Raw genomic sequence first — 23,536 nt, forward strand, 5'->3', positions numbered from 1 at the left:
TGACACAGTGTTTATTTCTGATTAAACAACTTCAATAGAATCTTTACGGTGGTCACTAGCTTGTTCGGTGGTAATTCTGATTGTCTTCTGTTTCAGAAACCCCAGGTCCCCTGACACCTAATGATGGGGAGATAATGATCTCCTCTCCATCTGTTGATGACCTCCTGACCCCAAAGAGTGATGTGACGTCCGTGGCTAAGAGCGATGATGCCTCCTGTCCAATTTCACCTGAGGCGTTCTCTCTAACGAACTTCCTGAAGTCTCACCCGTGAGTCCTGCTGTGAACCTCTATATGTGCAGAACAAATATAATCTATGTAAACACTAGTTTAAGTTGCCAATGATTCCTGGTGTTGGTTTGTTTTCCAGTCAGAGAAAGCTTATCAGGAAGTTCCTCAAACAAATGGTAAGTCCCGCATTTTTTCTGCTTTCAAGGGTGGAGTGATCATTGGAAACAACTATCTTGTAACATAAAAACTACTAGCTGTCAGAATGTTTTCTGTTTCTCTTTCTAAGAACGTGACAATAGGCGACCTGGACGAAATCATCGAGTGGGTGGTGTGTGTCTCCAATGAGGTGTTCCTCCCAGTGATGGCTCTGCACAGGACCTCCAGACCAGAGTCGTCAGACTCGTCCCACTGGGGGTCAGGTGTGCTCCAGATCGTCTGTGAAAAGTTCCACCAGCGGAGTTCTGAGCCAAAGGGAAGGCTCCTGGGCGGACAGCCGCCCACTCCCCCTTCTGAGACCGACAAGGAGCTTCAGGGCATAGCAGATCTGTCTGTGAGTAACATCCTGAAAAGGGCCCAGGAGGACCTCTTCTCTTCTGGTGAGGATGACCTGGAGAACACCCATCCAGGTATTACTCTGACAGAAGAGAAGCTCTCCAGCATCTTCTCAGAGCTGTTCAGGGATGCCTGTGAGAGTGCCCAGGAGGCCGCCAGACGGATCCACCACATGAGGTCTGGAAGAGGCAACAACAGCCAGAATGGGAGTTGGCCTGGGTCGTCACAGGGATCGAGCAAATCCAACATGCCAGAGTTGGGAGAACTGGGGTCAGTGAGGAGTCCCAAGGGAAGTGACGTCCATAAAGTCCTTAGCGAGGGGTCCCTCCCTGTCTTTGCCCTGTTTGAGGAGAGGCCAGGGGAAGTTGGGGAGACCAGCAGCCCTGCTGGGGAGATGGACGAGACACAGACTGCCAGCACTCCCAGCATTCCCCGGTCTGGGCATGGCGGCAGAAGGAGTAGCCAGACCACCACTCCCACCCCCGGCCACAGAGAGGCAGGATTCACAGCCAGTAACATATTTGATGTTATTATTCATCTGGCGCACTCTGACACTGACCGGGAACTCCACCAGGAGTTCAGCAGTGAGGATGATGTTTCACTGAATGACATCATGGACATGAAGTCAACCCTGGCCCTGGGTCAGATCCTGTCCTCATGGAAGCTGGTCAACATGATCTTCAGGGGGAAGGTCCACTACTTTGGGAAGGATCTCATCTGCAAGGTGTATCAGATGCTTCTGGACACCGGTATGGGCAGGAGGCCAATGGCCCGCCAGAGCAGGTCCGAGCCCATCCTGAAAGACCTGGCTGCCAACCGTAGGCTCTCCAATGAATTCTTCACAGACGTGCTGTACATGTTCATCCAACGGGCCATTAAGAATCTGCTGGAGAACTTCTTGGGTCTGCCGACCACCCCACCAGGCAGAGACATAATGTGGAATGACAACTTTAACTGGATGTATAGGGACGGCTGGGGGAACACCCCCACATCCAGCGAGGAGGAATTGTGGGACAGCGACTCCACCTGGTCAAGTGGGCATGGGGAGGAGGAAGGGACAGAGTCCCGTGGGAGGTGGGCCGCTCTGTTGGAGAAGGGCAGCTTACTGACCCTCCATTCCTCCAGCTCCCTCTCCCTCTCCGATGACAACAAGGAGGCACTAGGTTAGTTATTGTGTTGTTTTTACCGTCTTTTGCACCCGCACATTCCCCTTCTTTCTTTTCTCTTATTGTCAGTAATGGTATTTTCATTTACTCTCCTCTTTTTTTCTTATTTTTCTATACAGTGTTTGGAGACATTTTATGTGTGAAGTATTACTTTGAATCAAATGTCAAACTCATTCTATAGAAGGCCGGGTTTCTGCAGGTTTTCACTCCACCCTTGATTGATGAATTAAGGTCACTAATTAGTTAGAAACTCCTCTCACCTGGTTGTCTAGGTCTTAATTGAAAGGAAAAAACTAAAACCCGCAGACACTCGGCCCCCCATGGAATGAGTTTGACACCCCTGTATTAAATAAATGTTGATTTGACCAGGGGCCGTCTGCCAGGTCCTGACCACCAGGGTGGGAGACATCCTGAACAGTACCTGCAACGACGATTGCAAGGCCAGGCTCATCATCCAGAAAGGTACACTTATAACCTGTTTTACCCATATGACCAGTAATAACAGTGTAATAACCTGTGTAATAACCTGTGTATTACCATTATAGTAAATGTGCTAGATACTGCATAGTGTTATACATGAATGTGGCTTTGAACCATTTCAGAATATGAGTGTATTTTCTTAGGATTGGATTCCGGTGCCAGGGAAAGGTTCCCTGACTCTCCGTGTCCCTCTTCACCCAAGGACGAAGAGGAGGTGGTTGTGAGTGCCATGACTGTCTCATACCCTAAACCCTCCACCTCAACCCAGGCAGCATGGGCAGCTCCTGCCCAGACTATGGACGTTTTTCTGCCCAGACCATGCCTGGATGAAGAAGAGGTAGTGCCCAGCACCTCCTTGAAGGACAACTCTGTGACAACCACCCATGCAGCACTGGCAGCTCCTTCCCAGAGCCTGGAAGAAGAGGTGGGAGAAGCTGAGGTGTCCCACGTGAGTGAGAGCTCCCTGATGCCCACCAAGGCCATTGAGAAGATTCCCTCCCTCCTACCAGGCAAGATCCTTATCGAGGAGGACACCCTCAGTTGCAGCACTCCCTGGGCCACCGTCATGAGCCCCCAGACCCTGAAGTTCATCCTCCACGGCATCATGTGCCGACTGGAGGCCTCAGAGTCCCCCCAGACAAGGAGGGCTAATGACCCCTTCAGGCTGATGAAGGATCTCTTTCTGGAGGTCCAGCATGCCCTGAAGTATGCTGACATCTCTGTCCTCTTTGGCCTGGAGGAGAGCATCCAATTCATTGGGGAGGATGCGGTGAAGGCCATCGTGAAGACTGCAGCTAAAAGATTGTCCCTGCGTTCGGACTCCAACCGGGCTCAACTGCGTGCCGCGCGCTCTGGTGGTGAGGCAGCCATCAGGCGCATGGCGGACACCATCACACAAGTCATAGATGACTATTCCGAGGACTGGAGTTCCGGTGGCCATTTTGGAGCCAGGAGGAGCCGTGCTAGTGGGAGGTCACACTCCTCAACCTCCTCAAGGAGTGACGTCACCCTCACCGAGGAGCTCCTGGCCCGGAGGGAATCCCTTGAAGAGGACCTAGCGGAGATGGCTGATGACAGCACTGGTTTGGAGAAGACCATTGTAAGCTCAGCCATCTCTGCCAAGTCCCAGGTAATTAGCTACATTTCAGACAGCTCCGAGCCCAACAGCTGTGCCCTCTTCACAGACCTCGAGGACATCACCTCCACACATGTGAGACAGACAAGAACTAGTAGATTGTTTAGTTATTTGGGCTGTTTGATTGTGAGGCATCAACTCAAATCTGTTTCTCTCTCTACGAAGGAGAAGGAGAAGGAAGAGGCTATGAAGGAAGAAGTGAGGAAGTCAGGAAAGAAGAGGCGAAGAAATAACAAGGACCAGAAGAAGAACAAGGTGTCTCCTCTTGGCAATGATAGTAAGTCCTCATTTCTGTCAGTCAACATGTGCGTCTGTCTTCAGCACACTATTGTAATGTAAGGACGGGAGACTATGATGAAGTTATCAGGGTCTTATTCATTAGCCACTAAATGGAAGAGAACAGACTAAAACAGGGAGGAACTTTCTTGAACTTGCCAATAACAAATTCTTGTTTTTGTTTTCTGTTTCAAAACATTTTGCTACTGTGTGCCTGAATGAACACGACCCTGATTTCATGCCCTGTTCTATGTCACCTGTTCAGGTACTGTGGCTGCAGATGAGCCGAAGAAAAAACAGTCTCTCCTCCCGCGGATCACAGCTGCCCTGGCAAGACTATTTTGCTTCCCCTGCAAAAAAAGATGCAAAAAGTAACTGCAGAGACGAGTTTGGGAAACCCTGATACCACCTCCCCCAACCCACTTTCTAAAAAAACATCAGTGCCACCAGAAGAGGGAGACAACCCCCCCTAACTAATTTGATTACCCCCCCATTTAATTTAATAAACACAACTTTCAGCTATTTTGATCTTCTTTACTTTTTTTTTTACAGACCCACCTGCATGCTATAGATTCGTAAGGTCAATTTGCTGTGTACTGTCTACAGTATCATTGTTATGAGTAGGTTCACTGTGTCAGTCATTATTTTTACCTTTATTTAACTAGGCAAGTTAGTTTAGAACAAATTCTTATTTTCAATGACGACCTAGGAACATTGGGTTAACTGCCTTGTTCAGGGGCAGAACAACATATATTTTAGGCTACCTGTCGCTATATAGGTATAGGCTAAATGCCCTAACCTAATTGCAATTTACATAATAAGAGTTACAATAGAATAATTCCCTAATTGTATCTTTCTTGAGAGGGAATAAATCTCTAATACACTATACTCAATACCATACAGTAAGCACACCACTGTATACCGATGCAAGCCCCGCCTCCCCGCAGAATAAAGAATAGACACGAGTGGATAATTGCGGTGTCACTACAAAGGATACCTTAATTAAGCCAATTCATTGGCTGTGTTGTAATCTGATTGGTGTGTGTACCACCTAATGCAAAAGGTGTAAAAACGCTGAAGCACTCCATTCTGTTCATGATTTCTATTTATGATTGACGCTGCTGTTTAAAGCTATATTTTTTAATGTCTGCCTTATTTGCATTATTACACATTTGGAGAGGACAGGGGAGATAGGGTGGACAGCTCCCTGTCTAGTAGTTGTAGCTGTAGTATCTGGGATCTACATCTGTTTATATTAGTTACTGTGCTGTTACTAAGCAGTAATGCATTACGGCAGTGTTACGTTACTACACCTAATAGGAAATGCACATGCGCACTGGAATGCCGCGAACTGTAGAGCACGAGGGGTTTTGACTAAACGAAATCTAACTGTACTCTCGTCTCCTGCCTGGTCATTTCTCCACAACACAAATATTACAGTGGCGACGAGGTGATTAAACTACATAAACGGACATTGCTTGAAGGGAAGAATGTTGCTTGAGTAATGAAACTCAAAATAATTATGTAATTCGTCAGTTATATTTATTTTCTTTCGCCAGTAGAGAAGTCTAAGCACTGCTAGCACTGCTAGTACAGTATTCAGGAGCTGCCAAGTAGCAAGACTATTGGAGTCCAGAATAGCGACACTACCCATTGAAATTAGGCGATCTCAGTGGAGAAATATTGACAAGGGGAAAAAAAAGGAAGAAGGGACGTACATTAATACAAATGAGTGCAGTGAATGAAGTAATTGCAGAAACTTCTGAAGTGAAGAAGTAGATGACTATTCAGAAAATTAAGGAATATAAGGAAACTGAACAATTAACTGTGAAAATGGCAACCATCGGTCGAGTACCAGAGTTTGAGGCTACAAAAGAGGATTTTGATTCCTATTTGGAGCGTTTTGAGCGTTGGCTGATAAACCCATCAATGATTAGATTTATTTGACCATAATCATTTGTTTGGTCCATATTATTGACACTAAATAGAGGTTATTTTAACCGTAGCTGTTAAAAGTCCAACAGTGGGAGTGTGCAGCAGACTAATGATGGCGCGACTTTAACTCCTGACTATTTCAGTTATGGCCAACAGAGGGCAACATTTATCCATAAAATACGATTAAACCTCACTGAACCAAAGTGAATTGGGTTACACTGTAAACTTTATAGAGATTTCGTATGTGATCAGAAACGATGCATTCATTTACCAGAGTGGTCGCACTGTGTTATTGTAGTTGACGTAATCGTGTATAATGGCATGACGTAATATATGAGCCTATGACTTAAACACACTCAAGAGAAGGTTCAGTGCTTACTTCTGGCTCAGTTGAGTTGATGATTTACAAAGGAGAGTCATTCTCATGTTCAAATAAATCACTTTGAGTGGACAAAGATGACATTCTGTGAGTACAGCAAAACGGGCCAAGATTTTGTACAAAAAAAAAATTGAAATGTATTTTAAAATGTATTTGTTTATAAAAAATGTCAGGTCCAATCTGAAGGGTGCCTGAAAGCACAATGGATAGAAATCATAAACGGTTGAGAATAATTCTTCAAAAAGTAAGTCTCATAAGTGATTAAAAAAATGTTTTTGTTAATTCTGGGGCTTTCTCTCTTGATATGTAATGGGGCTATCTTCTTGGTAGTATAGCCTATATGCTGTAAAAACAGATTGACATGATTTATAGTTGGAAAAGTGGGCATAATAATGGAGGGCTTAAGTTAAATGTATTTCCTTATGATCCTGTACCCCAGGCTAGGACCCTCCAAGCTAGTGCTGGAGAGCAGGTGCTCCAGACAGACGTCATTTCTGCTGGCCATGATGGAGTAAGGCTGCCAGCCCTGGGAGACTGCCCCAAGGACAGCCCTCTAAAGGTAAGAAACAGCTTTTAGTTCTGATGCAAAACGTCTGGTTGTAACGGAGACCAGTTGGTTGTAATCTAGTAATATGATGTGTTGAAAACCAGTTTACAACGAGATAATAACACCATTAAGACACATGGACCACCTACTAGTTAGAACTAATAGTATTGGAATTCTGATTGTAAATATAAGGTTATGATTTATAGTTGGAAAAGTGGGCATAATAATGGAGGGCTTAAGTTAAATGTATTTCCTTATGATCCTGTACCCCAGGCTAGGACCCTCCAAGCTAGTGCTGGAGAGCAGGTGCTCCAGACAGACGTCCATTCTGCTGGCCATGATGGAGTAAGGCTGCCAGCCCTGGGAGACTGCCCCAAGGACAGCCCTCTAAAGGTAAGAAACAGCTTTTAGTTCTGATGCAAAACGTCTGGTTGTAACGGAGACCAGTTGGTTGTAATCTAGTAATATGACGGGTTGAAAACCAGTTTACAACGAGATAATAACACCATTAAGACACATGGACCACCTACTAGTTAGAACTAATAGTATTGGAATTCTGATTCTAATTCTAAGGTTAACCCTTATGTGACATGTCACTTAGTACCACCATGCCTATGGTGAAATAGGTGGTTTCTATGGTGATATGATTTCCCCACTGTTGTTATATGTCTCAGAACCTTGTGCCGAAGCCCCCACAAGGCCCCAGGCCCAGCCGAGAGGCCAATATAGCAAAGGCAGAAAAGAAGGCCAGAGAGGTTATCAAGGCTAAAAAGTCTAGGGAGGCTAAGTCAGGGGTGATATACGCAAGACGCCAAGTAGTTGGTGTGTTGGCACTGCCTCAAACTCTTATATCTCGAACAACCAGTTACAGTGAGTATTGATCTCCACTTCCAAAAATCTTGGATTTTTTGATGCAATTCTAAAAGGATATATGGTGGAAGGATCCACTATTATCTACGACTCTCCTCTTTCTGTAGGTGTCCTGCCAGCTATCAAGAAGGGCACTAAAGTTACTCAAATGGAGACAACAGGTGGGTATTGGTGACACAGTGTTTATTTCTGATTATACAACTTCAATAGAATCTTTACGGTGGTCACTAGCTTGTTCGGTGGTAATTCTGATTGTCTTCTGTTTCAGAAACCCCAGGTCCCCTGACACCTAATGATGGGGAGATAATGATCTCCTCTCCATCTGTTGATGACCTCCTGACCCCAAAGAGTGATGTGACGTCCGTGGCTAAGAGCGATGATGCCTCCTGTTCAATTTCACCTGAGGCGTTCTCTCTAACGAACTTCCTGAAGTCTCACCCGTGAGTCCTGCTGTGAACCTCTATATGTGCAGAACAAATATAATCTATGTAAACACTAGTTTAAGTTGCCAATGATTCCTGGTGTTGGTTTGTTTTCCAGTCAGAGAAAGCTTATCAGGAAGTTCCTCAAACAAATGGTAAGTCCCGCATTTTTTCTGCTTTCAAGGGTGGAGTGATCATTGGAAACAACTATCTTGTAACATAAAAACTACTAGCTGTCAGATTGTTTTCTGTTTCTCTTTCTAAGAACGTGACAATAGGCGACCTGGACGAAATCATCGAGTGGGTGGTGTGTGTCTCCAATGAGGTGTTCCTCCCAGTGATGGCTCTGCACAGGACCTCCAGACCAGAGTCGTCAGACTCGTCCCACTGGGGGTCAGGTGTGCTCCAGATCGTCTGTGAAAAGTTCCACCAGCGGAGTTCTGAGCCAAAGGGAAGGCTCCTGGGCGGACAGCCGCCCACTCCCCCTTCTGAGACCGACAAGGAGCTTCAGGGCATAGCAGATCTGTCTGTGAGTAACATCCTGAAAAGGGCCCAGGAGGACCTCTTCTCTTCTGGTGAGGATGACCTGGAGAACACCCATCCAGGTATTACTCTGACAGAAGAGAAGCTCTCCAGCATCTTCTCAGAGCTGTTCAGGGATGCCTGTGAGAGTGCCCAGGAGGCCGCCAGACGGATCCACCACATGAGGTCTGGAAGAGGCAACAACAGCCAGAATGGGAGTTGGCCTGGGTCGTCACAGGGATCGAGCAAATCCAACATGCCAGAGTTGGGAGAACTGGGGTCAGTGAGGAGTCCCAAGGGAAGTGACGTCCATAAAGTCCTTAGCGAGGGGTCCCTCCCTGTCTTTGCCCTGTTTGAGGAGAGGCCAGGGGAAGTTGGGGAGACCAGCAGCCCTGCTGGGGAGATGGACGAGACACAGACTGCCAGCACTCCCAGCATTCCCCGGTCTGGGCATGGCGGCAGAAGGAGTAGCCAGACCACCACTCCCACCCCCGGCCACAGAGAGGCAGGATTCACAGCCAGTAACATCTTTGATGTTATTATTCATCTGGCGCACTCTGACACTGACCGGGAACTCCACCAGGAGTTCAGCAGTGAGGATGATGTTTCACTGAATGACATCATGGACATGAAGTCAACCCTGGCCCTGGGTCAGATCCTGTCCTCATGGAAGCTGGTCAACATGATCTTCAGGGGGAAGGTCCACTACTTTGGGAAGGATCTCATCTGCAAGGTGTATCAGATGCTTCTGGACACCGGTATGGGCAGGAGGCCAATGGCCCGCCAGAGCAGGTCCGAGCCCATCCTGAAAGACCTGGCTGCCAACCGTAGGCTCTCCAATGAATTCTTCACAGACGTGCTGTACATGTTCATCCAACGGGCCATTAAGAATCTGCTGGAGAACTTCTTGGGTCTGCCGACCACCCCACCAGGCAGAGACATAATGTGGAATGACAACTTTAACTGGATGTATAGGGACGGCTGGGGGAACACCCCCACATCCAGCGAGGAGGAATTGTGGGACAGCGACTCCACCTGGTCAAGTGGGCATGGGGAGGAGGAAGGGACAGAGTCCCGTGGGAGGTGGGCCGCTCTGTTGGAGAAGGGCAGCTTACTGACCCTCCATTCCTCCAGCTCCCTCTCCCTCTCCGATGACAACAAGGAGGCACTAGGTTAGTTATTGTGTTGTTTTTACCGTCTTTTGCACCTGCACATTCCCCTTCTTTCTTTTCTCTTATTGTCAGTAATGGTATATTCATTTACTCTCCTCTTTTTTTCTTATTTTTCTATACAGTGTTTGGAGACATTTTATGTGTGAAGTATTACTTTGAATCAAATGTCAAACTCATTCTATAGAAGGCCGGGTTTCTGCAGGTTTTCACTCCACCCTTGATTGATGAATTAAGGTCACTAATTAGTTAGAAACTCCTCTCACCTGGTTGTCTAGGTCTTAATTGAAAGGAAAAAACTAAAACCCGCAGACACTCGGCCCCCCATGGAATGAGTTTGACACCCCTGTATTAAATAAATGTTGATTTGACCAGGGGCCGTCTGCCAGGTCCTGACCACCAGGGTGGGAGACATCCTGAAGAGTACCTGCAACGACGATTGCAAGGCCAGGCTCATCATCCAGAAAGGTACACTTATAACCTGTTTTACCCATATGACCAGTAATAACAGTGTAATAACCTGTGTAATAACCTGTGTATTACCATTATAGTAAATGTGCTAGATACTGCATAGTGTTATACATGAATGTGGCTTTGAACCATTTCAGAATATGAGTGTATTTTCTTAGGATTGGATTCCGGTGCCAGGGAAAGGTTCCCTGACTCTCCGTGTCCCTCTTCACCCAAGGACGAAGAGGAGGTGGTTGTGAGTGCCATGACTGTCTCATACCCTAAACCCTCCACCTCAACCCAGGCAGCATGGGCAGCTCCTGCCCAGACTATGGACGTTTTTCTGCCCAGACCATGCCTGGATGAAGAAGAGGTAGTGCCCAGCACCTCCTTGAAGGACAACTCTGTGACAACCACCCATGCAGCACTGGCAGCTCCTTCCCAGAGCCTGGAAGAAGAGGTGGGAGAAGCTGAGGTGTCCCACGTGAGTGAGAGCTCCCTGATGCCCACCAAGGCCATTGAGAAGATTCCCTCCCTCCTACCAGGCAAGATCCTTATCGAGGAGGACACCCTCAGTTGCAGCACTCCCTGGGCCACCGTCATGAGCCCCCAGACCCTGAAGTTCATCCTCCACGGCATCATGTGCCGACTGGAGGCCTCAGAGTCCCCCCAGACAAGGAGGGCTAATGACCCCTTCAGGCTGATGAAGGATCTCTTTCTGGAGGTCCAGCATGCCCTGAAGTATGCTGACATCTCTGTCCTCTTTGGCCTGGAGGAGAGCATCCAATTCATTGGGGAGGATGCGGTGAAGGCCATCGTGAAGACTGCAGCTAAAAGATTGTCCCTGCGTTCGGACTCCAACCGGGCTCAACTGCGTGCCGCGCGCTCTGGTGGTGAGGCAGCCATCAGGCGCATGGCGGACACCATCACACAAGTCATAGATGACTATTCCGAGGACTGGAGTTCCGGTGGCCATTTTGGAGCCAGGAGGAGCCGTGCTAGTGGGAGGTCACACTCCTCAACCTCCTCAAGGAGTGACGTCACCCTCACCGAGGAGCTCCTGGCCCGGAGGGAATCCCTTGAAGAGGACCTAGCGGAGATGGCTGATGACAGCACTGGTTTGGAGAAGACCATTGTAAGCTCAGCCATCTCTGCCAAGTCCCAGGTAATTAGCTACATTTCAGACAGCTCCGAGCCCAACAGCTGTGCCCTCTTCACAGACCTCGAGGACATCACCTCCACACATGTGAGACAGACAAGAACTAGTAGATTGTTTAGTTATTTGGGCTGTTTGATTGTGAGGCATCAACTCAAATCTGTTTCTCTCTCTACGAAGGAGAAGGAGAAGGAAGAGGCTATGAAGGAAGAAGTGAGGAAGTCAGGAAAGAAGAGGCGAAGAAATAACAAGGACCAGAAGAAGAACAAGGTGTCTCCTCTTGGCAATGATAGTAAGTCCTCATTTCTGTCAGTCAACATGTGCGTCTGTCTTCAGCACACTATTGTAATGTAAGGACGGGAGACTATGATGAAGTTATCAGGGTCTTATTCATTAGCCACTAAATGGAAGAGAACAGACTAAAACAGGGAGGAACTTTCTTGAACTTGCCAATAACAAATTCTTGTTTTTGTTTTCTGTTTCAAAACATTTTGCTACTGTGTGCCTGAATGAACACGACCCTGATTTCATGCCCTGTTCTATGTCACCTGTTCAGGTACTGTGGCTGCAGATGAGCCGAAGAAAAAACAGTCTCTCCTCCCGCGGATCACAGCTGCCCTGGCAAGACTATTTTGCTTCCCCTGCAAAAAAAGATGCAAAAAGTAACTGCAGAGACGAGTTTGGGAAACCCTGATACCACCTCCCCCAACCCACTTTCTAAAAAAACATCAGTGCCACCAGAAGAGGGAGACAACCCCCCCTAACTAATTTGATTACCCCCCCATTTAATTTAATAAACACAACTTTCAGCTATTTTGATCTTCTTTACTTTTTTTTTACAGACCCACCTGCATGCTATAGATTCGTAAGGTCAATTTGCTGTGTACTGTCTACAGTATCATTGTTATGAGTAGGTTCACTGTGTCAGTCATTATTTTTACCTTTATTTAACTAGGCAAGTTAGTTTAGAACAAATTCTTATTTTCAATGACGACCTAGGAACATTGGGTTAACTGCCTTGTTCAGGGGCAGAACAACATATATTTTAGGCTACCTGTCGCTATATAGGTATAGGCTAAATGCCCTAACCTAATTGCAATTTACATAATAAGAGTTACAATAGAATAATTCCCTAATTGTATCTTTCTTGAGAGGGAATAAATCTCTAATACACTATACTCAATACCATACAGTAAGCACATCACTGTATACCGATGCAAGCCCCGCCTCCCCGCAGAATAAAGAATAGACACGAGTGGATAATTGCGGTGTCACTACAAAGGATACCTTAATTAAGCCAATTCATTGGCTGTGTTGTAATCTGATTGGTGTGTGTACCACCTAATGCAAAAGGTGTAAAAACGCTGAAGCACTCCATTCTGTTCATGATTTCTATTTATGATTGACGCTGCTGTTTAAAGCTATATTTTTTAATGTCTGCCTTATTTGCATTATTACACATTTGGAGAGGACAGGGGAGATAGGGTGGACAGCTCCCTGTCTAGTAGTTGTAGCTGTAGTATCTGGGATCTACATCTGTTTATATTAGTTACTGTGCTGTTACTAAGCAGTAATGCATTATTACGGCAGTGTTACGTTACTACACCTAATAGGAAATGCACATGCGCACTGGAATGCCGCGAACTGTAGAGCACGAGGGGTTTTGACTAAACGAAATCTAACTGTACTCTCGTCTCCTGCCTGGTCATTTCTCCACAACACAAATATTACAGTGGCGACGAGGTGATTAAACTACATAAACGGACATTGCTTGAAGGGAAGAATGTTGCTTGAGTAATGAAACTCAAAATAATTATGTAATTCGTCAGTTATATTTATTTTCTTTCGCCAGTAGAGAAGTCTAAGCACTGCTAGCACTGCTAGTACAGTATTCAGGAGCTGCCAAGTAGCAAGACTATTGGAGTCCAGAATAGCGACACTACCCATTGAAATTAGGCGATCTCAGTGGAGAAATATTGACAAGGGGAAAAAAAAGGAAGAAGGGACGTACATTAATACAAATGAGTGCAGTGAATGAAGTAATTGCAGAAACTTCTGAAGTGAAGAAGTAGATGACTATTCAGAAAATTAAGGAATATAAGGAAACTGAACAATTAACTGTGAAAATGGCAACCATCGGTCGAGTACCAGAGTTTGAGGCTACAAAAGAGGATTTTGATTCCTATTTGGAGCGTTTTGAGCGTTGGCTGATAAACCCATCAATGATTAGATTTATTTGACCATAATCATTTGTTTGGTCCATATTATTGACACTAAATAGAGGTTATTTTAACCGTAGCTGTTAAAAGTCCAACAGTGGGAGTGTGCAGCAGACTAATGATGGCGCGACTTTAACTCCTGACTATTTCAGTTATGGCCAACAGAGGGCAACATTTATCCATAAAATACGATTAAACCTCACTGAACCAAAGTGAATTGGGTTACACTGTAAACTTTATAGAGATTTCGTATGTGATCAGAAACGATGCATTCATTTACCAGAGTGGTCGCACTGTGTTATTGTAGTTGACGTAATCGTGTACAATGGCATGACGTAATATATGAGCCTATGACTTAAACGCACTCAAGAGAAGGTTCAGTGCTTACTTCTGGCTCAGTTGAGTTGATGATTTACAAAGGAGAGTCATTCTCATGTTCAAATAAATCACTTTGAGTGGACAAAGATGACATTCTGTGAGTACAGCAAAACGGGCCAAGATTTTGTACAAAAAAAAAATTGAAATGTATTTTAAAATGTATTTGTTTATAAAAAATGTCAGGTCCAATCTGAAGGGTGCCTGAAAGCACAATGGATAGAAATCATAAACGGTTGAGAATAATTCTTCAAAAAGTAAGTCTCATAAGTGATTAAAAAAATGTTTTTGTTAATTCTGGGGCTTTCTCTCTTGATATGTAATGGGGCTATCTTCTTGGTAGTATAGCCTATATGCTGTAAAAACAGATTGACATGATTTATAGTTGGAAAAGTGGGCATAATAATGGAGGGCTTAAGTTAAATGTATTTCCTTATGATCCTGTACCCCAGGCTAGGACCCTCCAAGCTAGTGCTGGAGAGCAGGTGCTCCAGACAGACGTCCATTCTGCTGGCCATGATGGAGTAAGGCTGCCAGCCCTGGGAGACTGCCCCAAGGACAGCCCTCTAAAGGTAAGAAACAGCTTTTAGTTCTGATGCAAAACGTCTGGTTGTAACGGAGACCAGTTGGTTGTAATCTAGTAATATGACGGGTTGAAAACCAGTTTACAACGAGATAATAACACCATTAAGACACATGGACCACCTACTAGTTAGAACTAATAGTATTGGAATTCTGATTCTAATTCTAAGGTTAACCCTTATGTGACATGTCACTTAGTACCACCATGCCTATGGTGAAATAGGTGGTTTCTATGGTGATATGATTTCCCCACTGTTGTTATATGTCTCAGAACCTTGTGCCGAAGCCCCCACAAGGCCCCAGGCCCAGCCGAGAGGCCAATATAGCAAAGGCAGAAAAGAAGGCCAGAGAGGTTATCAAGGCTAAAAAGTCTAGGGAGGCTAAGTCAGGGGTGATATACGCAAGACGCCAAGTAGTTGGTGTGTTGGCACTGCCTCAAACTCTTATATCTCGAACAACCAGTTACAGTGAGTATTGATCTCCACTTCCAAAAATCTTGGATTTTTTGATGCAATTCTAAAAGGATATATGGTGGAAGGATCCACTATTATCTACGACTCTCCTCTTTCTGTAGGTGTCCTGCCAGCTATCAAGAAGGGCACTAAAGTTACTCAAATGGAGACAACAGGTGGGTATTGGTGACACAGTGTTTATTTCTGATTATACAACTTCAATAGAATCTTTACGGTGGTCACTAGCTTGTTCGGTGGTAATTCTGATTGTCTTCTGTTTCAGAAACCCCAGGTCCCCTGACACCTAATGATGGGGAGATAATGATCTCCTCTCCATCTGTTGATGACCTCCTGACCCCAAAGAGTGATGTGACGTCCGTGGCTAAGAGCGATGATGCCTCCTGTCCAATTTCACCTGAGGCGTTCTCTCTAACGAACTTCCTGAAGTCTCACCCGTGAGTCCTGCTGTGAACCTCTATATGTGCAGAACAAATATAATCTATGTAAACACTAGTTTAAGTTGCCAATGATTCCTGGTGTTGGTTTGTTTTCCAGTCAGAGAAAGCTTATCAGGAAGTTCCTCAAACAAATGGTAAGTCCCGCATTTTTTCTGCTTTCAAGGGTGGAGTGATCATTGGAAACAACTATCTTGTAACATAAAAACTACTAGCTGTCAGATTGTTTTCTGTTTCTCTTTCTAAGAACGTGACAATAGGCGACCTGGACGAAATCATCGAGTGGGTGGTGTGTGTCTCCAATGAGGTGTTCCTCCCAGTGATGGCTCTGCACAGGACCTCCAGACCAGAGTCGTCAGACTCGTCCCACTGGGGGTCAGGTGTGCTCCAGATCGTCTGTGAAAAGTTCCACCAGCGGAGTTCTGAGCCAAAGGGAAGGCTCCTGGGCGGACAGCCGCCCACTCCCCCTTCTGAGACCGACAAGGAGCTTCAGGGCATAGCAGATCTGTCTGTGAGTAACATCCTGAAAAGGGCCCAGGAGGACCTCTTCTCTTCTGGTGAGGATGACCTGGAGAACACCCATCCAGGTATTACTCTGACAGAAGAGAAGCTCTCCAGCATCTTCTCAGAGCTGTTCAGGGATGCCTGTGAGAGTGCCCAGGAGGCCGCCAGACGGATCCACCACATGAGGTCTGGAAGAGGCAACAACAGCCAGAATGGGAGTTGGCCTGGGTCGTCACAGGGATCGAGCAAATCCAACATGCCAGAGTTGGGAGAACTGGGGTCAGTGAGGAGTCCCAAGGGAAGTGACGTCCATAAAGTCCTTAGCGAGGGGTCCCTCCCTGTCTTTGCCCTGTTTGAGGAGAGGCCAGGGGAAGTTGGGGAGACCAGCAGCCCTGCTGGGGAGATGGACGAGACACAGACTGCCAGCACTCCCAGCATTCCCCGGTCTGGGCATGGCGGCAGAAGGAGTAGCCAGACCACCACTCCCACCCCCGGCCACAGAGAGGCAGGATTCACAGCCAGTAACATCTTTGATGTTATTATTCATCTGGCGCACTCTGACACTGACCGGGAACTCCACCAGGAGTTCAGCAGTGAGGATGATGTTTCACTGAATGACATCATGGACATGAAGTCAACCCTGGCCCTGGGTCAGATCCTGTCCTCATGGAAGCTGGTCAACATGATCTTCAGGGGGAAGGTCCACTACTTTGGGAAGGATCTCATCTGCAAGGTGTATCAGATGCTTCTGGACACCGGTATGGGCAGGAGGCCAATGGCCCGCCAGAGCAGGTCCGAGCCCATCCTGAAAGACCTGGCTGCCAACCGTAGGCTCTCCAATGAATTCTTCACAGACGTGCTGTACATGTTCATCCAACGGGCCATTAAGAATCTGCTGGAGAACTTCTTGGGTCTGCCGACCACCCCACCAGGCAGAGACATAATGTGGAATGACAACTTTAACTGGATGTATAGGGACGGCTGGGGGAACACCCCCACATCCAGCGAGGAGGAATTGTGGGACAGCGACTCCACCTGGTCAAGTGGGCATGGGGAGGAGGAAGGGACAGAGTCCCGTGGGAGGTGGGCCGCTCTGTTGGAGAAGGGCAGCTTACTGACCCTCCATTCCTCCAGCTCCCTCTCCCTCTCCGATGACAACAAGGAGGCACTAGGTTAGTTATTGTGTTGTTTTTACCGTCTTTTGCACCTGCACATTCCCCTTCTTTCTTTTCTCTTATTGTCAGTAATGGTATATTCATTTACTCTCCTCTTTTTTTCTTATTTTTCTATACAGTGTTTGGAGACATTTTATGTGTGAAGTATTACTTTGAATCAAATGTCAAACTCATTCTATAGAAGGCCGGGTTTCTGCAGGTTTTCACTCCACCCTTGATTGATGAATTAAGGTCACTAATTAGTTAGAAACTCCTCTCACCTGGTTGTCTAGGTCTTAATTGAAAGGAAAAAACTAAAATCCGCAGACACTCGGCCCCCCATGGAATGAGTTTGACACCCCTGTATTAAATAAATGTTGATTTGACCAGGGGCCGTCTGCCAGGTCCTGACCACCAGGGTGGGAGACATCCTGAAGAGTACCTGCAACGACGATTGCAAGGCCAGGCTCATCATCCAGAAAGGTACACTTATAACCTGTTTTACCCATATGACCAGTAATAACAGTGTAATAACCTGTGTAATAACCTGTGTATTACCATTATAGTAAATGTGCTAGATACTGCATAGTGTTATACATGAATGTGGCTTTGAACCATTTCAGAATATGAGTGTATTTTCTTAGGATTGGATTCCGGTGCCAGGGAAAGGTTCCCTGACTCTCCGTGTCCCTCTTCACCCAAGGACGAAGAGGAGGTGGTTGTGAGTGCCATGACTGTCTCATACCCTAAACCCTCCACCTCAACCCAGGCAGCATGGGCAGCTCCTGCCCAGACTATGGACGTTTTTCTGCCCAGACCATGCCTGGATGAAGAAGAGGTAGTGCCCAGCACCTCCTTGAAGGACAACTCTGTGACAACCACCCATGCAGCACTGGCAGCTCCTTCCCAGAGCCTGGAAGAAGAGGTGGGAGAAGCTGAGGTGTCCCACGTGAGTGAGAGCTCCCTGATGCCCACCAAGGCCATTGAGAAGATTCCCTCCCTCCTACCAGGCAAGATCCTTATCGAGGAGGACACCCTCAGTTGCAGCACTCCCTGGGCCACCGTCATGAGCCCCCAGACCCTGAAGTTCATCCTCCACGGCATCATGTGCCGACTGGAGGCCTCAGAGTCCCCCCAGACAAGGAGGGCTAATGACCCCTTCAGGCTGATGAAGGATCTCTTTCTGGAGGTCCAGCATGCCCTGAAGTATGCTGACATCTCTGTCCTCTTTGGCCTGGAGGAGAGCATCCAATTCATTGGGGAGGATGCGGTGAAGGCCATCGTGAAGACTGCAGCTAAAAGATTGTCCCTGCGTTCGGACTCCAACCGGGCTCAACTGCGTGCCGCGCGCTCTGGTGGTGAGGCAGCCATCAGGCGCATGGCGGACACCATCACACAAGTCATAGATGACTATTCCGAGGACTGGAGTTCTGGTGGCCATTTTGGAGCCAGGAGGAGCCGTGCTAGTGGGAGGTCACACTCCTCAACCTCCTCAAGGAGTGACGTCACCCTCACCGAGGAGCTCCTGGCCCGGAGGGAATCCCTTGAAGAGGACCTAGCGGAGATGGCTGATGACAGCACTGGTTTGGAGAAGACCATTGTAAGCTCAGCCATCTCTGCCAAGTCCCAGGTAATTAGCTACATTTCAGACAGCTCCGAGCCCAACAGCTGTGCCCTCTTCACAGACCTCGAGGACATCACCTCCACACATGTGAGACAGACAAGAACTAGTAGATTGTTTAGTTATTTGGGCTGTTTGATTGTGAGGCATCAACTCAAATCTGTTTCTCTCTCTACGAAGGAGAAGGAGAAGGAAGAGGCTATGAAGGAAGAAGTGAGGAAGTCAGGAAAGAAGAGGCGAAGAAATAACAAGGACCAGAAGAAGAACAAGGTGTCTCCTCTTGGCAATGATAGTAAGTCCTCATTTCTGTCAGTCAACATGTGCGTCTGTCTTCAGCACACTATTGTAATGTAAGGACGGGAGACTATGATGAAGTTATCAGGGTCTTATTCATTAGCCACTAAATGGAAGAGAACAGACTAAAACAGGGAGGAACTTTCTTGAACTTGCCAATAACAAATTCTTGTTTTTGTTTTCTGTTTCAAAACATTTTGCTACTGTGTGCCTGAATGAACACGACCCTGATTTCATGCCCTGTTCTATGTCACCTGTTCAGGTACTGTGGCTGCAGATGAGCCGAAGAAAAAACAGTCTCTCCTCCCGCGGATCACAGCTGCCCTGGCAAGACTATTTTGCTTCCCCTGCAAAAAAAGATGCAAAAAGTAACTGCAGAGACGAGTTTGGGAAACCCTGATACCACCTCCCCCAACCCACTTTCTAAAAAAACATCAGTGCCACCAGAAGAGGGAGACAACCCCCCCTAACTAATTTGATTACCCCCCCATTTAATTTAATAAACACAACTTTCAGCTATTTTGATCTTCTTTACTTTTTTTTTTACAGACCCACCTGCATGCTATAGATTCGTAAGGTCAATTTGCTGTGTACTGTCTACAGTATCATTGTTATGAGTAGGTTCACTGTGTCAGTCATTATTTTTACCTTTATTTAACTAGGCAAGTTAGTTTAGAACAAATTCTTATTTTCAATGACGACCTAGGAACATTGGGTTAACTGCCTTGTTCAGGGGCAGAACAACATATATTTTAGGCTACCTGTCGCTATATAGGTATAGGCTAAATGCCCTAACCTAATTGCAATTTACATAATAAGAGTTACAATAGAATAATTCCCTAATTGTATCTTTCTTGAGAGGGAATAAATCTCTAATACACTATACTCAATACCATACAGTAAGCACACCACTGTATACCGATGCAAGCCCCGCCTCCCCGCAGAATAAAGAATAGACACGAGTGGATAATTGCGGTGTCACTACAAAGGATACCTTAATTAAGCCAATTCATTGGCTGTGTTGTAATCTGATTGGTGTGTGTACCACCTAATGCAAAAGGTGTAAAAACGCTGAAGCACTCCATTCTGTTCATGATTTCTATTTATGATTGACGCTGCTGTTTAAAGCTATATTTTTTAATGTCTGCCTTATTTGCATTATTACACATTTGGAGAGGACAGGGGAGATAGGGTGGACAGCTCCCTGTCTAGTAGTTGTAGCTGTAGTATCTGGGATCTACATCTGTTTATATTAGTTACTGTGCTGTTACTAAGCAGTAATGCATTACGGCAGTGTTACGTTACTACACCTAATAGGAAATGCACATGCGCACTGGAATGCCGCGAACTGTAGAGCACGAGGGGTTTTGACTAAACGAAATCTAACTGTACTCTCGTCTCCTGCCTGGTCATTTCTCCACAACACAAATATTACAGTGGCGACGAGGTGATTAAACTACATAAACGGACATTGCTTGAAGGGAAGAATGTTGCTTGAGTAATGAAACTCAAAATAATTATGTAATTCGTCAGTTATATTTATTTTCTTTCGCCAGTAGAGAAGTCTAAGCACTGCTAGCACTGCTAGTACAGTATTCAGGAGCTGCCAAGTAGCAAGACTATTGGAGTCCAGAATAGCGACACTACCCATTGAAATTAGGCGATCTCAGTGGAGAAATATTGACAAGGGGAAAAAAAAGGAAGAAGGGACGTACATTAATACAAATGAGTGCAGTGAATGAAGTAATTGCAGAAACTTCTGAAGTGAAGAAGTAGATGACTATTCAGAAAATTAAGGAATATAAGGAAACTGAACAATTAACTGTGAAAATGGCAACCATCGGTCGAGTATCAGAGTTTGAGGCTACAAAAGAGGATTTTGATTCCAATTTGGAGCGTTTTGAGCGTTGGCTGATAAACCCATCAATGATTAGAGTTATTTGACCATAATCATTTGTTTGGTCCATATTATTGACACTAAATAGAGGTTATTTTAACCGTAGCTGTTAAAAGTCCAACAGTGGGAGTGTGCAGCAGACTAATGATGGCGCGACTTTAATTCCTGACTATTTCAGTTATGGCCAACAGAGGGCAACATTTATCCATAAAATACGATTAAACCTCACTGAACCAAAGTGAATTGGGTTACACTGTAAACTTTATAGAGATTTCGTATGTGATCAGAAACGATGCATTCATTTCCCAGAGTGGTCGCACTGTGTTATTGTAGTTGACGTAATCGTGTACAATGGCATGACGTAATATATGAGCCTATGACTTAAACGCACTCAAGAGAAGGTTCAGTGCTTACTTCTGGCTCAGTTGAGTTGATGATTTACAAAGGAGAGTCATCCTCATGTTCAAATAAATCACTTTGAGTGGACAAAGATGACATTCTGTGAGTACAGCAAAACGGGCCAAGATTTTGTAAAAAAAAAAAATTGAAATGTATTTTAAAATGTATTTGTTTATAAAAAATGTCAGGTCCAATCTGAAGGGTGCCTGAAAGCACAATGGATAGAAATCATAAACGGTTGAGAATAATTCTTCAAAAAGTAAGTCTCATAAGTGATTAAAAAAATGTTTTTGTTAATTCTGGGGCTTTCTCTCTTGATATGTAATGGGGCTATCTTCTTGGTAGTATAGCCTATATGCTGTAAAAACAGATTGACATGATTTATAGTTGGAAAAGTGGGCATAATAATGGAGGGCTTAAGTTAAATGTATTTCCTTATGATCCTGTACCCCAGGCTAGGACCCTCCAAGCTAGTGCTGGAGAGCAGGTGCTCCAGACAGACGTCATTTCTGCTGGCCATGATGGAGTAAGGCTGCCAGCCCTGGGAGACTGCCCCAAGGACAGCCCTCTAAAGGTAAGAAACAGCTTTTAGTTCTGATGCAAAACGTCTGGTTGTAACGGAGACCAGTTGGTTGTAATCTAGTAATATGATGTGTTGAAAACCAGTTTACAACGAGATAATAACACCATTAAGACACATGGACCACCTACTAGTTAGAACTAATAGTATTGGAATTCTGATTGTAAATATAAGGTTATGATTTATAGTTGGAAAAGTGGGCATAATAATGAAGGGCTTAAGTTAAATGTATTTCCTTATGATCCTGTACCCCAGGCTAGGACCCTCCAAGCTAGTGCTGGAGAGCAGGTGCTCCAGACAGACGTCCATTCTGCTGGCCATGATGGAGTAAGGCTGCCAGCCCTGGGAGACTGCCCCAAGGACAGCCCTCTAAAGGTAAGAAACAGCTTTTAGTTCTGATGCAAAACGTCTGGTTGTAACGGAGACCAGTTGGTTGTAATCTAGTAATATGACGGGTTGAAAACCAGTTTACAACGAGATAATAACACCATTAAGACACATGGACCACCTACTAGTTAGAACTAATAGTATTGGAATTCTGATTCTAATTCTAAGGTTAACCCTTATGTGACATGTCACTTAGTACCACCATGCCTATGGTGAAATAGGTGGTTTCTATGGTGATATGATTTCCCCACTGTTGTTATATGTCTCAGAACCTTGTGCCGAAGCCCCCACAAGGCCCCAGGCCCAGCCGAGAGGCCAATATAGCAAAGGCAGAAAAGAAGGCCAGAGAGGTTATCAAGGCTAAAAAGTCTAGGGAGGCTAAGTCAGGGGTGATATACGCAAGACGCCAAGTAGTTGGTGTGTTGGCACTGCCTCAAACTCTTATATCTCGAACAACCAGTTACAGTGAGTATTGATCTCCACTTCCAAAAATCTTGGATTTTTTGATGCAATTCTAAAAGGATATATGGTGGAAGGATCCACTATTATCTACGACTCTCCTCTTTCTGTAGGTGTCCTGCCAGCTATCAAGAAGGGCACTAAAGTGACTCAAATGGAGACAACAGGTGGGTATTGGTGACACAGTGTTTATTTCTGATTATACAACTTCAATAGAATCTTTACGGTGGTCACTAGCTTGTTCGGTGGTAATTCTGATTGTCTTCTGTTTCAGAAACCCCAGGTCCCCTTACACCTAATGATGGGGAGATAATGATCTCCTCTCCATCTGTTGATGACCTCCTGACCCCAAAGAGTGATGTGACGTCCGTGGCTAAGAGCGATGATGCCTCCTGTCCAATTTCACCTGAGGCGTTCTCTCTAACGAACTTCCTGAAGTCTCACCCGTGAGTCCTGCTGTGAACCTCTATATGTGCAGAACAAATATAATCTATGTAAACACTAGTTTAAGTTGCCAATGATTCCTGGTGTTGGTTTGTTTTCCAGTCAGAGAAAGCTTATCAGGAAGTTCCTCAAACAAATGGTAAGTCCCGCATTTTTTCTGCTTTCAAGGGTGGAGTGATCATTGGAAACAACTATCTTGTAACATAAAAACTACTAGCTGTCAGATTGTTTTCTGTTTCTCTTTCTAAGAACGTGACAATAGGCGACCTGGACGAAATCATCGAGTGGGTGGTGTGTGTCTCCAGTGAGGTGTTCCTCCCAGTGATGGCTCTGCACAGGACCTCCAGACCAGAGTCGCCAGACTCGTCCCACTGGGGGTCAGGTGTGCTCCAGATCGTCTCTGAAAAGTTCCACCAGCGGAGTTCT

At 45.6% G+C, this 23,536-nt stretch overlaps 3 protein-coding genes across 3 annotated transcripts; all 3 read left to right on the forward strand.

The window, feature by feature from the left end:
• Nucleotides 1-2,535: 2,535 nt before the first annotated feature.
• LOC118940380 (uncharacterized) lies at nucleotides 2,536-4,321 on the forward strand. The gene is made up of 3 exons (XM_090204693.1): nucleotides 2,536-3,556; nucleotides 3,728-3,839; nucleotides 4,104-4,321. Exons 1-3 carry the CDS (start codon nucleotides 2,657-2,659, stop codon nucleotides 4,211-4,213), a joined length of 1,122 nt encoding a protein of 373 aa, XP_090060819.1. The 5' UTR covers nucleotides 2,536-2,656; the 3' UTR covers nucleotides 4,214-4,321.
• Nucleotides 4,322-10,315: 5,994 nt separating this feature from the next.
• Nucleotides 10,316-12,061, forward strand: LOC118940370 (uncharacterized). The gene is made up of 3 exons (XM_090204694.1): nucleotides 10,316-11,297; nucleotides 11,469-11,580; nucleotides 11,845-12,061. The coding sequence occupies exons 1-3, from the start codon at nucleotides 10,398-10,400 to the stop codon at nucleotides 11,952-11,954; spliced, it is 1,122 nt and encodes a 373-aa protein (XP_090060820.1). The 5' UTR covers nucleotides 10,316-10,397; the 3' UTR covers nucleotides 11,955-12,061.
• Nucleotides 12,062-17,638: 5,577 nt separating this feature from the next.
• On the forward strand, nucleotides 17,639-19,424 carry LOC118940372 (uncharacterized). The gene is made up of 3 exons (XM_090204696.1): nucleotides 17,639-18,659; nucleotides 18,831-18,942; nucleotides 19,207-19,424. Exons 1-3 carry the CDS (start codon nucleotides 17,760-17,762, stop codon nucleotides 19,314-19,316), a joined length of 1,122 nt encoding a protein of 373 aa, XP_090060822.1. The 5' UTR covers nucleotides 17,639-17,759; the 3' UTR covers nucleotides 19,317-19,424.
• Nucleotides 19,425-23,536: the final 4,112 nt, after the last annotated feature.

This window comes from Oncorhynchus mykiss, chromosome 17 (genome assembly GCF_057628025.1).
Source record: "Oncorhynchus mykiss isolate SJ-2025 chromosome 17, ASM5762802v1, whole genome shotgun sequence".
NCBI classification, from domain to species: Eukaryota; Metazoa; Chordata; class Actinopteri; order Salmoniformes; family Salmonidae; genus Oncorhynchus; species Oncorhynchus mykiss.